Genomic DNA, 16,825 nt, shown 5'->3' on the forward strand with positions numbered 1-16,825 from the left:
GAGAAGGACCGTCCCAAGGACGCCGGCGGCGCTGGGTGGCTGCGGGGCTTGGGAACTGAGCCCGCGGCTCCTGGCGGCGCTCCCCGACGTACTCTCCGCCGCGCGGGAGCATTTTCCGCTCCACCAAGTCTTCTTAGAAACCAAGGCCCAGGCGCCGGTGAGGCTCCCGTGCCAGGATTCCGTCCGCCCCCTCGGACGCGAACCCTCGGCTCAAGCAGGAGCCAGGGAGACCCGCCGGCGGCGTCCAGAAGGGCGTGGAGGTTCCGGGACCCCAGCCCGCGGCCGCGCTCGCTCCTCCGCTGCGCTGCCCTCTGCTGGCGCCGGGCCCGACGGTCGCGTCTCCTGCCCGGTGCAGCCTCCCCCGGCAGCGGCCTCGAAGCGGACCTGGGCTTTGGGTCTGAAGGCTGGGGGTCGCCGACTCCCTTACTCTGGCCCCGATGCAGACCCCGGAACGTCAGAGACCACTGGCCGGAACCGGGCGCTCAGGGGCCGGGGTCCGTGGCCGCCAGGTGTGTGGCTGGCTCAGCAAAGGCCGGACGCCGCGGTGGAGGGAGCTCTTTGCCAAGGGGCATGAGGAGAGTGACTCCTTTTGGGGAGGCCAGGCCCCCTGCCCGTCTGCCCAAGTCCACGCGCGGCAGAGAAGGCCTGGGGAGTCAGCTTCCTCCAGCTAACCCGTGAGCTCGACTCTTGCCCTGAGGGTCCAGAAAACCGGGCTCCGAAAACCTGAATCTGAAATTGCAGGGAGTGGGGAGGTGTCCTCATGCCTCCCCGCCGTGTCTGGGGCTGGAGTTGGGGGCTTGAGGCTAACCCTGAGAGGCGGGACCGCCTGTAGGAAGCGGTGGCCTTCGGGCACCGGCTCCGGGCTCAGCAGCTCCCTGTCTCCCGAGAGAGACGAGAGAAACCGGCTGGCGCTCCGGGCGCCTTGGCTCCTTTGGGGAGAAAGTCCACTGGTGGAATGAGGGCGGGGGGTGGGGTGGGGGAGCAGAGTAGGGAGGAAGAGGGAGAAGAAGGAAGCCAGAAAAGAAAGAAAGAGAGGAGACAAGAAGGAAGGAGTGCAAAGAGGAGGCAAGAAGGAAGGAGTGCGTGCGCGCAGCGGGCTTCCCCAGGTCGCGGCTGAGCGAAGCAGCCGGGTGGCTGGAGCCTCGAGCAGAGCGCACATCGCGGCCCGGCCCGGGGCTGCCTGCAGATTCGGAGGGCGTTCGCTCTGGGGCACGGCTGCTCCCACACGGGACGGTCCGGGATTTCCATCCGATTTCTTTCGATCCCCCCTATATCCGGCAGGAAAGCCTTTTCTGAGCGGCCCGCGGCTTGTGCGGATTTCCTCCGCCCTTCCCGACCCGGACCTAACCCCTCTGGAGCTAGGAGCCTGGCCGCCCACGAAGCCAGCTGGGGCCGGGCCCAACCCCGACGGCGGCCGCAGCCCCGCCCCGACAGCCTCTCCCACCGGCGACGAGTTTCACACTCGGCTGCGGGCAGCAAGCGGGGAGGTTGGAGCGGCCCGTTTGAAGCGAAGCGCGGTCTGCGCAGGAGATCAGCGCGGCCCACGCGGGGCCTGCAGGCTCCAGGGCGACTCCCGCAGTCTGGGGCTTGGAGCCCGGGAGAGCCCGGGGCGGGGCCGAGGAGGGGAGCACGGGACCCGGCCGGGCCAGGGAGCGGAGGGGAAGTGATTGCTGGCCAGGCCGGTCGGGATGGTGGACGCAGATCCGGCCTAGGGCAGTGGTGAGCGCAGGGACTGAGGCCAGGCGTCCCTTCCCCCAAGTCCGGTCCCTGAAGTCCAAGCGAGCCCCCCTCCCCCCTCCTCCCCCCTCCCCCCCCCCCCCGCCCTCTTCCGTCCCCTCCTCTCCTCGCCTTGGGCTGAGCCTCCCACCCTGCCCGGCGCTCCCCACCGGGAGAGGAGGAGGAAGAGGAGGGGGAGGAAGGGCCGGGGAGGGGCAGGAGGAGCGCAGAGGGACAGTTCGAAGCGGCCCGCGCGCCCCCGCCCCTTGAGCTCTCGCAGCAAAGGCTCCTCGAGCCCGGCCGGGTACGACTAGTCTGTCCTCCGACGTCAGGGGGTCATTAATAACCAATTAGGAGGGTCACTGCGGCTCCTATAAAGGCGCTGAGATTTTGCCAAGGGGAAGACCGTCCGGGCCGGGGTGTGCGACAGGCGAGCGCGCGTCCGAGAGCCCCTCGCCGCCGTTTCTCTGCAGCCACCCGCCTCCCACCCCCACCCCCGCACCACCCCACCGCACCGCCTCCGCCTCCACCCGTCTCTCCAGCCTCGGCGCGCCGCCTCTGCGTCTCCGCAGATTTCTCCGTCTCTCTCGTCCTCTCTGCCTCTCTCCCTCTCGTTCGCTTTCCTCCCAGCCACCCCCTCGCCTCCCGCTCCCTCCTGCATCCGCGTCCTCCCTCTGCTCCTCTTCCTTCTCCTCCATCACAGCCCTCTTCTCTCGCTCGTCCGTGCTCCTCTCGCCCGCCACATCCCCACCTCAGCCCGGCCGTCCGTTCCCGGCGCCGGCGAGCCCTGGGCCGCCCATGATGGGCTCCGTGCTCCCGGCTGAGGCCCTGGTGCTCAAGACGGGGCTAAAGGCGCCGGGGCTTGCGCTGGCCGAGGTCATCACCTCCGACATCCTGCACAGCTTCCTGTACGGCCGCTGGCGCAACGTGCTGGGCGAGCAGCTCTTCGAGGACAAGAGCCACCACGCCAGCCCCAAGACAGCCTTCACCGCCGAGGTCCTGGCGCAGTCCTTCTCCGGCGGTGAGTCGCGCCGTCGAGGCCGGTCGGGTCCTCTCTTGCTGGCGGCCCCTGATTCCTCGCCGAGTGACGCGCGGGACGCGGCGGGGACACGGTGCATAGCGGCTGCTAGCGCCAACCCGGGCGTTCCAGAGGCTCCGTGTGCCTCAGTTTCCCGGAAGCCGAACCAGGGCGCGCACAACCAAGCCAGGGCGGGGCGACGGGCGGGGGTGCATCTCTGCACCCGGCGCGGCTCGGCTGGGAGAAGGGATGGCGGCGTCCAGGCTGCCGGGCCCCGCCGACCCCCGCGCTCCCTGCCCGCCCCTCACCCCTTTGAGCTGGCGGGTTCCAGGCATTTAAAGCCTTACTAGGCGTGTAATAGCAGTTGACTCAAAAAGAAGGGGTTTTAAATTCATTTAGTTAACTTGCGCTTGACCCGCGAAAGTTCTCACTTAAACCCAGAACTTTAGAAGGCAGCGGGGGCTGGGGAGGGGGCGGCGGGCGGGCGGGCCGGGAGAGAAAGCCGCGGAGAGAGCCGGGCAGAGAAAGAGAGAGCGAGGAAAGTTTCTTTTCTTTAAGATGTCTGAAGTTCTCATTCCTCATTCATCAACCCGCAAACAATATCTTTCCCCGGCCGCTGGCATCTCTGGCGTCGCCCTCTCGTCCCCGTTAGGATTTCTGTTCCTCTCTTAATTTACCGTGCAGACTAATTCCACTTCCATTCACGCTATGTCAACCATCTAATCCCCCCTTTTTGTAAGGGGAATTCCTCGGCCCCTTTTAAACAAGGCCCCTCCGCATTGAGCTACAATTTACTGCTACAGCATTCTTCCAGGGCTAATGAATTTAGAATTAGCAATTTCTTTCGAATGGAGCCGAATGAATGCGATCACTTTAACAGCGTGACAAATTGCCGGCCGCGCCGCAATGGACACCGTTTAACCCCCCGTTTCAGCCGGCCCGCTCGCCGGGTATTTTCCCAGGTAGCTTAGAGGGGAACCTGGTAAGACAAGGAGGCCGCCCCCGTGCGCCTCGCCGCTCCCACCCCGGCTGCCAGGCCCGGCAGGGGGACCGCCGAGGGTTGCGGGCGCTTATCCGCCCAAGGGATGCGACTTCAGGGCTCCTGAGTCCTGGCGCCGCCCTTCCCGGCACCCCAGATCCTGGCGGCAGCAAGGGACCCAGGCGCGCCCGGGGCCACACAAAGAGTGGGGAATACTGCCCGCCGCCGCCCGCGTTTCCTTTGAACCTCCGCTGACTCGCAGCCCGAGGTCTGTTCCCAGTGCTGTCAGCTCGCCCGGGGCGCCGGGCCTCCCCGCACCCTGAAAAGAGTCAAAGGCCCTTCCAGATGCTCCGTGTGCATCAGTTTCCCGGAGCCTCTGACAGTGCCCTGTGCTCCGACGCGCAGTGAGCGCGGGGTCACCGGCGGAAGGACCCAGATCGGGACTGGGCGAAAGAGTCTCGCCTTGGCTGTCACCTCCTCATCGGAGCTGGCCTCAGTTTACCCAGTCGTAAAACCTGCGGTCAACTCTGCAGTTCTTAAACTTTTCCCAGGTGGAGCGCAGGGGAGGTTGTGAATGCTTTAAGAATTCGTGGAGAGACTAAAAAAAACCCTCCTAGAAATGAGCCCGAAAGCACCTCTTCTTTTCGAGGGCACAGAAGGTCCTCTGGTTGCAAACAGAGGAGATTCAGGTCGCTGAGCCTCCACCCCTCGCCCCGACTCCGCCGCGCACACACACACCCGGGCGCTTCTCCGGAGTCGCTCCGGGGCGGGCTTGGGGTGGGTGGGCCGGGAAGGACCGCTCCGGTCCCTGGCGGAGAAGAGCCGGGTGTCCCCTGCCTCAGGCTCTGACGCAGTCCCCCTGCCCGGGGCTGCAGAGGTGCAGAAGCTGTCCAGCCTGGTGCTGCCGGCGGAGGTGATCATCGCGCAGAGCTCTATCCCCGGCGAGGGCCTCGGCATCTTCTCCAAGACGTGGATCAAGGCGGGCACCGAGATGGGCCCTTTCACCGGCAGCGTCATCGCCCCGGAGCATGTGGACATCTGCAAGAACAACAACCTCATGTGGGAGGTACGCGCCTGGCTGGGGGACAGGGCGGCACGTGGGACCCTAGCGTCTGAGCGCCGCTTGCGCCCTCGCTGGGAGCTGGGGATGCTGGGCCCTGCGCTCGCTCAGGCGGGACCCTACACCGCCTGATACCTGGAGGTTCCTCCCCAAACTGCGCCACAAAGGCAGTTGTTTGCAAAAATCTGATCCTCTTTCCTCTGGCCGGCCCTAGGGAGCAGACTGTTGTTGGCCCCACTTCAGAGTGGCGGTGAGACCCAGAGAGGCTCTGTCGCTTGCCCAGGGTCCCATGCAGAGCTGGAAAGTCATCCCTGAGAGCATCTCCCAGCCACCTGCATTCTCTGCCTCCCCTACCCCGGAGCAGCAAGGAAAGCCCCTCGAAGCCAGCCCTGACCTGGGGGGGAGGGCGTCAGGAAAGAGAATGAAGGGGGCCTGTGCTTCTCGAGAAGTGGTTCTGAACTCAGGCACAATAGTGACACTGGAAATGGTCAGCGACAAATGGCACTGAGTCAGCTTTCTGAGCCCAGGGCCTGCATTCCAGCAGATGACCTCAGCAGCCCCATCCGTGAGTTGTCATCCCCATTTTACAGAAGGAAACTGAAGCTCAGAGAAGCTTCCATCTCAGGCTTTCTGACCCTCCTCCTGCGAAACAGTGCCACATGCCAGATGCCAGGGAGGGCCATCCTTAGGACAAAGGCACTCCCAAAGCACTTCCTCCTCTGTGGCTCCCCCCTTGCAGAGGCCAGGCTGGTGCACCCTCTCCCTACTCTCCTCCCCCCACCACAGCTTCCCCCCACACCCCCCACCTGGCAGACTCTAGTGGAGCCCAGTGTGACAAGACAAATCCTGCACCTGGTCACAGGAGAGGAGGAAGGGAACAGGGCGATGGCCCAGAGGCTGCTCCTAACCTCACCTCCTCTCTCCCCTGGAGGCTCGGGCCAGAGGTTACCTTCCCCACTTGTGGCTGGGTTAGGAGGTTGGGGTCCCGTTTGATCTGAGTACCCTTGGCAGCTCCCACAAAGAGGATTAGGCCAGACCCTGGTGCCACAGCAAGCCAGCCTTCCCTCTGCAGCCTCCTGTGTCCCCTCTGAGGTTCTGGCCAGTGCTCTCTGCTGCTCCAGGGAGCACCTCCGTATCCCCGGAGAGCTAGCCGGATGCCACTTGGTAGGGTCAGTGATCCCTGGAGACGCTTTTCTTCTGGGGATGGGAGGACCTGGCAACAGGAGCTGTGGGGCCCTGGGACTGGCTCCCTGCTGGCTGCTTCTAGCCAGCTGGCCTCAGGCAAGTCTCTGTACTTCTCGAGCCTCCCCTTCCTCAGCTGGAAAACCGAGATGATAATAGCTGTGTCCACTTCCTGGGCTGTTGTGAGGATGGAGAGAGAATGCGTGTGGATGTGCCCGGCATGGGGCCTGGCCCTGGCCAAAGGCAGCACCGGTGACAGCACTGCCTCACCTGGTGTCCGATTCACCCGCGCCCAGGTGTTCAACGAGGACGGCACAGTACGCTACTTCATCGATGCCAGCCAGGAGGACCACCGCAGCTGGATGACGTACATCAAGTGTGCACGCAACGAGCAGGAGCAGAACCTGGAGGTCGTCCAGATTGGCACGAGCATCTTCTACAAGGCCATCGAGGTGAGCATGTGTGCCTTTGTGTAGGGGCTAGGTGGGGAGGAGCCCAGGAGCGGGGGGTGGGGAGGTACCGGGCAGCAGTGTCTGGGGACTGTAGTGGATGGAGGGGCGTTGACCCTGGCCCAGTTGGCCCTGCCCAGGCTATAGGGCTGAGGCCCATGCATCATGGTCTTCAGGAGCTTGACGTCCGTGGCAAGCTTTCTGCTGGACAGAACTTTCGACTTCATGCCATTGTGAATGTTCCAAACATGGCAGACAGGTCCCTGGATATCTACTGAGGGTGTTCTGGGGTTCAGAAGCCATGGAGACAGAGAGCAAGACACGGCAAGGCAGCCCAGGGAAAGCATCTGGGGTGGGGGAGAGAGGGTGTTGTGTCTACATCGTTTTAGCTGTGCGTCGTCCCTCTGCATGTGTGGGACTGATCACGTGTGGATCATGACTCCAGTCTCAGCTATCACATCCTGATCGCTCGCAGGGTCAGCCTTCTCCTAGATGCTGTGTGTGCATTATCGTACGTAATCCTCGAAGGAGGTTTCTGCGGTTATCTGCAGTTTAGAGACGAGGAGACCGGGCCTCACCTGGTGTCAGGCAGGCTCAGGAGCTCTTACCAGGCGTTGGGGGGACATCAACACTAACGCCTGTGCTGGGTGAAGCTTCTCAGGGGACAGAGAAAGGGAGAGACAGCAGAGAGATAAATATACTTCCCACCATCGGGGGCTGGGGGCAGCTAAGCCAGGCCCAGGGCATGGGGAGGTTCAGGAGGATGGGAGAAGGAGATGTTCCTCGTAGGGAAATGCTTGCGCAGAAGCAGACAAGCTCACAGTGTGTGGGAAGGGGCTGCTGATGCAAAGCAAGCCACGTGGTGGTAGCCGAGAGGGGCTACGCTGTTGGGACCCTCCCTGGACAGTGTTCGTTGGCAGGAAATTCGCTCAGTGTCTGGCCCAGAAGGGGGCAAGCAGCCCTGTCTCCCTGTGGCAGGTTGGTGGCGAGTGCTGTGTGGGGATAGTGAGGCTGTTCCCCCAGCATTTGTCTGGACCTCATGCTTCTGCTCCCCCATGGGGAGAGGCACAGGGCCCCTCGGGGTGGGGCTGGGCTTGGTTGAGTTTTAGGGGTGTTCTGGAGTCCCCCTAAGGGTCAGAGAATGACTTCCCTTTAGTCCATTTTCTCCCTGAACCCCAAGTTTTTCCAAAGCCCTGAGGGGCACTGGAACCTACCAGCCTCTGGAACTGGGGTCCTGTTGTCCCTCGATAACCAGGTTCCAGGGAATCTCCCAAGGATAACAGCAGAATGGGCTTTGCCTGGGCCCTGCTTTGGCCAGGGAGTGGGTCCTGGCTGAGGGGTGGACCTGGGGAAGACCAGGGAGTGGAGGGTAAGGAAAAGGCGAGCAGTTCCTGAACTGGGGTTCAAGTAGGGTGGGGCAGTATGAGGGTGGCCACAGGCCCAGGACAGAGGTGATTCCTCTGACCATCGGGCTGGGCGGCCACCCTGCGGGATAAGGGCTCCCACCAGACATCCTAGAATCAGCCTGCTGTCCGGCTGAACCCCACTTCTAGCAGAGAGCACCCACCCAGGTCCTCCTCTGCTCCGCCCTGGCAGCCTCACACACATCTTCACATTCGGACGCAGCTTCCCAGCCATCCTGAGCCAGATGAGATCGGGGTGCACATTCACACCACCCCTCCCACTCAGACACATGCGCCCGGACACAGGAGACAGAGCGGGAAGCTGGCGTGATTTTGGGAAAAGGACTCCTGGCCACGGCAGGCCTGAGTCTCATCTTGCTGCGTGAGTCACACCAGCTGAAGGCTGAACAAAGTCCGGAAGCATTATTACAGAATTATTACAGAAATTCAGAGTCAGAGGGCAAGGTGGCTGAGCAGCATCTCCAGGGAGGGATCTGGGTTTATCAGATCAAAAAAACCAAGGTCATCTACATTTGATCAGGAACTCAGGTTGATAAAAAAGGATCAGGAGAAAAGATATCATATCATATGTGACGTCGACTGCGAGACGCCACCGATTTGGCTATTAATGCTTTTATGGAGCTGTCAAGCCTAGGAAGAAGGGACTGTTTGAGTGAGGGACAAGGAAAAGCAACATATTACCTGTTTTACTTTTAATAAGTGAAATTGGGCATATTTTTTGTGCGGCAATTTTCTCAAACCACTTATCAGACAAGCTGTGTCTGAGTGTGTGTGACCTCCATGCAGCGGGGCCCCGGCCAGAGCCCGGGTGGCCCTTCCAGGCTCCATGAGAAGAAATCGCGGCACCCCCAGGCCGCTCCCCGGGTGCCTCTGGAATAGCCGGCTGTTTGCTCTGTGCGTGCTCGTGTTTGCGAGTTAGCCAAGGAGAGGGGCCTTTGCCGTGATCTGTTTTCTTAATCTTTCTGTCACTCAGAACTGCTGTTTGTATTTCATAAGAGTAACCCATTCCTTGCCAAAAAAAATGGGAGGGAACATCTTTATTCGATAAGCAGAATGTACTACTGCTGGTCTAAATTTCCCACAAATACAAAATAACAGCCCTCTAAATGGAAACAAGGGCAATGGGGTTTCAAGGCCAGCCAGTCAGTGGAGAACGCCCAGGCAGGTTTTGCATCTGGCGTGTTATCCCTGCCGCATCCTTCTTGCTCACTTCAACCACGGAAGAATTTCCTATAACCTCAGGTGCCTAAAATGATGCATCTAGAAAGTTCCCGGCCCATAGCAAGTGGTTGCTAAGTGCTGAATGAATTAGTCTTTCTGCAGGTGATGGGAGCTAGGTCAGTTCCTCGAGGAAAATAAACCCAGCTGCCCCAGGAAGCAACATCTTGGACTCCAAAACTGAGCACAAGAAAAGGATTTAGGGATAAGTTATGAAATTTTTGGATTTGGGAACTGGGAAGAAAATTCTATCTTTCCCCTCCTTATTTTTTTGGCAGATTACTGTGCCCTGAAGCGTGGGCTTTTTCTTTCTGTTACTTTCCTTCTCATTTCAGGCAGTTGAGCTGTTTTCTTTTTCTAGAGCCCCATAGCCCCATCGCCCCTTTTCTTGGCTCTATGAGGACAAGCACCATTTTCCTTTCGATCTTGCTGATCAGTGGGTGCAGTTAAGGTGCTCTGATTATTAATAATAAGCATCATTAATAAGGCCGACATCCAAGGAGCACTTACCATGTGCCAGCACTGTGCTGAGAGTCTTAGCAGCTTACAAAAGTGGAATTCTCTCCACCCTGTGAGGTGCTCTCCATCACTATCCCCATTTTAATGATGATGAAACTAAGGTTCAGGGAGATCTTAGGAGATTGCTGAGCTGTGATTTGAACCCAGGCCTGTCTGACCCCAGAGCGGAGCCCTTGGCCACCATGCCGTAGGGCCTCCCTGGCCAATATCTATTTGCCGGAACTCTATTAATTGGTGTGTCAGGACATCTGTGGTACAATGGAAATTGATATTCGTCCAGATGACACTGACATCCTTCTAGACGAGAGCTTCTGCACTGCTGGGGAAATGGGAGGGCATCAGAGCCTCTCGGGAGCATGTTCAATAGTGTGACATGAATTTATATTAGGAAAACAAACCAAAAACGTTTTCAGTTTATAATAAAAATTCAGAAATGGGGCAGGACAAAATTTCTGGGCTGATAGGGAAGGTTAAGAAGCGCCAATTGAGAGATTATGTAATTTTTGTCAATGGAAGACTCAGGCGCTGATGTTCCTCCAGGGTCTTGGGGATGGGGCTTTATGGTACGAGTCTCCTTTCTCTGGGAATTGCTTTGTTTATTGCGTATCCTGAGCCAGTCTCTGCTCCCCAGAAAAGTGAATGAACAGCTGATTCTGGTTCTCCGAGCCCCAGTGGAGAGCCCCGGCTGGGCCAGGCGAGTGTTGGCCGGAAAGAAACAGTGCTAGTGAGAGGACTGGGCGCCTGCAGGGAACTGTGGCCGTGCTTTGCTCTCAGGTTGTCAGCTGGTGGGACCCTGGTAACCTCTGGACAATAGTTCTCAGGGAAGAGGCTGCAGGTTCCAGGGGTCTCCTGGTCTTGATCTCTGGGGTTGTTGCATGAGGGGTTCCCTGGGACCAGGCAGAGACCAGAGGTCCCGGCCAGGGGATGCTGTGGCTTCCCAGTGCTCTGAGGGGCTCCGAGGGACCCCACTTCCCACCCTCTGTGCAGGGGAGTCTGCTTCCCCGGCGCTGCCTCAAAGCTGGTGGCTTCTCGCTGTCTCAGAATGTCTGTCATTATCAATTCCAGTAGGTTCTTCTTAATAGATTTCCTTTCTCTAAAAAATATTTTTTGGTTGTGTGAAAGTAAGATGGGCTGATTATTTTTTTAAAAATCAGATGTATCACGTAGAAAATGGAAGTGACTCTGCCCATCATGCTGCCTGCCGCCCACGATTAAATCAGCATCCGTGACTAGTCTCAAAGTGACACACTCTTCTGAGGCAGGACACACGGAAAACCAGCCACGGTGCTGGGCGTCCAGGGTGGCAGAGAGAGTTACTTTCGTGATGTGTCCGTTCACATGTTTTTGTCCATTTTGGTCCATGTGTCTGTATCACTGTTTTAAGTTTTTAAATTAACTAGTAAAAGTAATCTTAGGACATTAAAAAAAGGTGTTAGCAAATAAGTGATTCATTCTTATATTGAAACAGTCAATACTGAAACTCTTATTTAAAAAATAATATTCCACACTACTTGGAATAACAGTATTCAGAATTTGTGCAACCCGACATTCTTGTCTCCTCATTCATCATCCCCCTTATTATTGTTGTTGTATTTATTTTATATTTAGTAATAATTGCTTTTATCAATTAAAATTAAAAGGCCAGCATTGACGTAGATATTTGCTTCCCAGACCATGAGTCTGGAGGTGGGGTTGTAGCTCCGGGCGACATCAGCGGGGGCTTGGTGAACCTCCCGTCCCACATCTGTGCTCTCCTCTGGGAGATGGAGCCAGAAGCAGTGGTGCTGGCATGGGGCTTGTGTCTTTGGGGCATGTGGGCCCAGCTTGTGCTCTCGTGGGTCACCCTGGGCTTTAACCATGCCGGTGACCCTGTGCCACACTGCAGGCTCTGTGGGGACAACTGCGGGGACCTGATGCACCAAAGATAGCTGCCAGCTTCTCTGAGAGGTTGACCAGCTCAGAGAACATAATAGCAAGCGCTCCTGTGTATGGACCTGCAAAGAGCTTTATGTGCGAGGGCTTGGTGAACCCCGACAAGCAGCCAGCAAGGCTGGAGCAATGGCGCTGTCTGTGTTTTACGGTTGAGGAAACTGAGGCCCCGTGACAGAAGGCAACTTTCTCAAGGTCGCACACTCAGCAGGTGGGGAGTCCCAGTGGACCCCGACATGTGTCACTCCGGAGCCTGAGCTGGATCCCTCTTCAGGACTGAAGGAAGGGGCATATTCAGACAGTCTGAGGGGGCTGGCTGCTTTAGAAGAACCAGGATGCGTAAGTGTCTGGTTTGTTCTGAGAATTGAAGTCAGGGGTTAGGATAATGTTGGAGCCGACTTTCAATCAGAGTCTTAGAGTTGTGGGGACGTCAGGAATCATGCTCCCCAGCCCCCTCATTTGAGGAGACAAGCTCAAAGAGGCAAAGGGCTTGGGGGAGGTCACCTGGTGACGGAGGGCCCGTCACACTGTCTCTGGGAGAGTGGCTTCCTTCACAAGGAATTTATCTTAGCTATTTTAGTGCCATCATCCTCTTTTCTAAGGGGTTTACAAAACCTCTCTCTTCCCCATCCCTTTTCCAGCAGGGCCTCCAGCGCTGATCCGCTGGCCTCCGGGACAGCGGCCAGGACTGTAAATGACCAGAAAGGCCTGGAGAACTTGTGCTGTGGTGCCACATTCTAATCAGGCTGCTTTCTTTGAGGCATCACCTCATTTTCCTTGGGTCCAGGGATTGCACTTGGCTTTTCCATACTGAAGCCCCGTCAGTCTGAGCTGGTGTGGCACCTCTGCCTGGCCTCTCGTCACTCACTGACCCTGAGGCTTGATGTGATGCCCCGTGGGCCGTGGGGTCTGTCGAGAAGGTGACCCCAGGCTGTCTTAGGAGGATGGCAGTCGTCTAGACCTCTCGCGCTTTCCTTCTCCATCCCGCCTCTCTCTGCTTCCCTCGCCTTTCAGGGTTGAGCAGGGCTTGCTGTGATGGTCTGAGGGTCCTCCTGGCTCTGACCAGAGGAAGGATGGTGTGGTGGACAGGAGCCTTCTGAGTATGGCAGAGGTCTGCAGGCCAGAACCACGGAAAGGAGCACGGCTTTCTCCGTCACCATGGAGGCCAAGGAAGGGGGTCCTATCCTGGTGTGATTTCAGACACCCCTAGGTGGCATCCTATGTGATTTTTGTGCTTCAACTACAGGAGAATCTACCAGGAAGACAATCTAGCTGTTGCCTGGGGGTGTCCAGCTGTCTCTGGGCAGATCAGAAAGTGACCCCCAGGGGTGGGTGTGAAAGCCAGCTCTTCTGGGGTTCCAGGCCTAGAAAGAATGATGGGCTGTCCTCTCTGTCGTTTGCTCCAGCTGGCTGGAGCCTGAGGGTTCCCCTTGGGCTTTCATCAAAGCCTGGCGGGCCCCTTGGATGTCCCAGAATGTGGGGTTTATGGTCAGCGTCACCTCTGGAGCAGCCTTCCACAGCCTCCCTGGATCATCACGGCAAACCCCTCCCTTCCCACAACCTTCACCATTCCCCTGGGGCAGGTCCTCCCCCGGGAACAGCAGAGCCCTGGCACCATTTGCGGGGATCTCTGTCATAGGCCCAGGACATAGTGAAATGGATTTTGTTTATGGTGTGCCCCAGTATTTCCTGAAGTGGAGGCATTCATACATCGGATGCTGCTTCTTAGCATCTGCCATGTGCATGGAGTCACGCAGAGCCCTGCGATGGGGACATACAGGTGACATGGTGCTGCCTTGCAGGCGCCTTGGATGAGAGGTGTTTCCAGGACATTGTCAGGCAGGCGGTAGCCAAGTACCATAGGCTGCCCCGCAGCCCACGCTCCTGGGGAGCAGCTGGCTCAGCCCTGCAGGCCTGAGGACTGGCTCACTCTGGTTCCCCCGGGGGAGAAAGGAGAAGTTCCTAGCTTTCTGTCTTCTGTTACTTCCACTTGCTGCCAGGCTTCCGTTCTGTTGCTGTCAGCTTGGGAGCTCCCGCAGCACAGCTGGGACAGAGACGGCGAGAAGGCCTGGGCAGGGAGAGGGGAGCCGAGGGGCAGAGCATCCGGGGCCGTCCGTCTTCATGCAGCTTGCCGGGCACGGCTTGGTGGAAATGGACCTGAGCATGGCTTTCTCAGGGCTGAGACTGGATCCGCATCTCCACAGCAGGGACCAGGACAGCCGCCTCCCGGCCGTGAGGGGATGGGCAGAGAGCCCTGACTCACCGTTGGGGCTGCTGCCTTCCTGACCTTCTTGCCTCCTTCCCTACAGATGATCCCTCCCGACCAGGAGCTGCTGGTGTGGTATGGGAACTCGCACAACACCTTCCTGGGGATCCCCGGTGTGCCTGGGCTAGAGGAGGAGCAGAAAAAGAACAAGCATGGTAGGTGGTCTCCATGAGGCCATGATGACAAAGGACCCATGGAACCCAGAGAGAGAGTGTGAGAGTGTGTGTGGGGGGGGGACACAGGGAGGCTCCTGGCCTCTGGGCACCCTGGTTCAACCTCCAGCAGTATGGAGCACATGGGACTGGTTCAAGGTGGCCGATGCCCCTGGAGCCGCCACCATGGCCTGGGCATGGGTGAAAGGCAGTTCTCCTGTTTTCTAGCCAGAATAGACAGGGGGCAGCTGGGGGTGGTGGGGACACCAGAGAGGTGGCAGGCTGTGGCAGGACCAAGGGACCAGGCAGTGGGAGCCTGGACTGAGTTCCAGTTCTGCAGTGCAATCTTAGGAATGGCTCTGTGCCTCAGTTTCCCCATCTGTAAAGGAAAGATGTTGGGCGAGATGATTTCTAGGATAATCTGTGCACTTCCCTGCCCTGCCCCTGTTTCCGGGCCTGGCACAGAATAGGTGCTCAGTATAAACCTGTTGGAGGAAGGCGGGGCAGACTGCACCTGTGTGTGTTGGTGTGGGGCGCTGATCGTCCTGATAGAGGCCATTGGCTCGAGACCTATTTCATGCCAGGTATTGGGCTAAATCTTTCACAGGTAACCTCCCACTTGGGTCCTCATATAAGCCTTGTGAAATTTGATTTCCCTTATCTTTAGAGGACGAACCTGAGGCTCATGAACTACCGTTTACTGAGCCCTTGCTCCGCAGCTAATGTTTCCAAACAGCCATTTCTCTGATCCTGACGGCAGGCTTATGGGGGGGGGGGGGGGGCACGCTATTAGTGCCTCCGTTTCCGGGATGAGGAAAGTGAGGCGCCGTACATGTGGGCACTCAGTAAATATTTGTGGGATGAATGAATGAAGGCTGGTTTGGCGGGGGGAGGGACTATAACAGTTACTGCCATTTATGGAAGGCTGCTCCGAGGCAGGTAAAGCGTTCAGCACAGAGGACCTTCAATAGACGTCAGCTTTTTGTGATCATCCCCTGTAGTCGTGCATAGCCCTGTGAGGTCGCAGGACGCTCCCATTTTACAGATGAGAAAGTTGAGATTTGGTGAGGCGAAGTCACCAAGTCCCCGAGGTCTCACAGCTTGCCCTGGAGTCCAATTCCTACCTGACCCCAAGCAAAGGCCCTTGGTGCCCTCCCCATCCCCCTGCCAGCGCCCCCAGTCGGTGTGCCCAGACCCCACCCGTCGATCAATCGGTGGCCAGCTGGGCCCTGGGAGGGGCGCGCGCGCGTCGAGGGAGGCGCGGGAGCAGGGCCGCGGCGGGCGGGATCTAACGAGGCCGCTCTCTCCCCGTCTCCTCCCCCCCCCGCCCCCCCCCCCCCGCGGCCAGAGGACTTCCACCCGGCGGACTCGGCGGCGGGCACCGCGGGCCGCATGCGCTGCGTCATCTGCCACCGCGGCTTCAACTCGCGCAGCAACTTGCGCTCGCACATGCGCATCCACACGCTGGACAAGCCCTTCGTGTGCCGCTTCTGCAACCGCCGCTTCAGCCAGTCGTCCACGCTGCGCAACCACGTGCGCCTGCACACGGGCGAGCGCCCCTACAAGTGCCAGGTGTGCCAGAGCGCCTACTCGCAGCTGGCCGGCCTGCGCGCCCACCAGAAGAGCGCGCGCCACCGGCCGCCCAGCGCCGCGCTGCAGCCGCACTCGCCCGCGCTGTCCGCGCCGCACGCGCACGCGCCCGCGCTCACCGCCGCCGCCGCCGCCGCGCACCACCTGCCCGCCATGGTGCTGTGAGCGCGCGCCCGCGCCCCCGCGTCCCCCCACCCCGCGCAGGGCCGCGGAGCCGGGCTGCTCTCACTTTTGACTCCATCTCCTGGCCAGACGCAGCCCGGCGGGCCCCGCGCTGTAGTGCGTCCCATGGGTGACCCCCAGGCATACACTCGTCGCCCCGTTTCGCAGATGAGGACACTGAAGGGCGACGTCCCTTTCCCAGGTCACCCAGCTGTTGCCGCCGCTCGGCTGCCTCCTCTTGGGGGGGAGGGGTCCCTATGCCCAGTCTCATTCGTGACTCTCCCTCCTCCTGTCAAGCCAGCCCTCCAGGCTGGCATCCCTCTCGTGGCTGGTAGGAGAGGGGACTGAAAGTCTTCGAGGGTCCCCATCAGGGCAAGGGGGCCCCCACCGCTCCCCCAGAGAGCTGCGGGTTGGGAATGGAGAGGGGGAGCCACCCAGTGTGGCAGGGAGCATGTGGGGTGCGCGTATCTGTCTCCTCCTCCTGCCTCTTGAGACTGGTGTCCTGCAGTGTTGGGAATCACGGACAGGATCATGAGAATTGGGGGCCGACGGGGCTCAGGGGCCGCCAGAAGAGGCCGAGAGACCCGCACTTCCTGGTCAGGCGGGTCCTTCTCTCCTTCGGGCCACCTTCTCCCCACGCCCGGCCCCCTGGGGCTGAATGAGGCACGAATACTTCGCGGTGTGCCAGGCAGGTCGAGAATGAAGGCAAAACGGAAATCCGCTGCGGGACCCCAGGCAAGGCCCTGCTCCTCGTTGGGCCTCAGTTTCCCCTTTCCCCATCTGTAAAACATGAGAGTTGGACCAATGGCCCCTCCCCTTCAGCCGTCACACCTTGCTCGGGAAGAGGAAGTGTTCCTGCCCCTCCTCGCCACGCTGCAGCAGGAGTAGGGCAAGACGAGCTTCTCTGCCCGGAGAGCACTTCCGAGCTGTCCGGGATCCGGAGGGTTCAGCCCTGCTCGCTCATGCTCTCCCTGGCCCCTTCTCGTTTCCCCAAACTCCGGCCCTGGGCGCCCTCTGGTGTCGCCTCTCCCACCTTGCAGCCATTTACCAGAATTCCCGTACGGCGTTTTGTAAAATAAACTATAGTAATATTAATGAAAAGTATAAAATGTATAGAGTTTTCAAGAAACTGTGTTCTACTTCCAGAAAATGGTCACTTTA

The 16,825-nt window shown here is 59.2% G+C and overlaps 1 protein-coding gene across 1 annotated transcript; it reads left to right on the plus strand.

The window, feature by feature from the left end:
* The first annotated feature begins 2,514 nt into the window (after positions 1-2,514).
* PRDM12 (PR/SET domain 12) lies at positions 2,515-15,667 on the plus strand. The gene is made up of 5 exons (XM_046652005.1): positions 2,515-2,737; positions 4,589-4,779; positions 6,252-6,407; positions 13,804-13,915; positions 15,261-15,667. The coding sequence occupies exons 1-5, from the start codon at positions 2,515-2,517 to the stop codon at positions 15,665-15,667; spliced, it is 1,089 nt and encodes a 362-aa protein (XP_046507961.1).
* The last annotated feature ends 1,158 nt before the right edge of the window (positions 15,668-16,825 follow it).

This window comes from Equus quagga, chromosome 1 (assembly GCF_021613505.1).
Source record: "Equus quagga isolate Etosha38 chromosome 1, UCLA_HA_Equagga_1.0, whole genome shotgun sequence".
NCBI classification, from domain to species: Eukaryota; Metazoa; Chordata; class Mammalia; order Perissodactyla; family Equidae; genus Equus; species Equus quagga.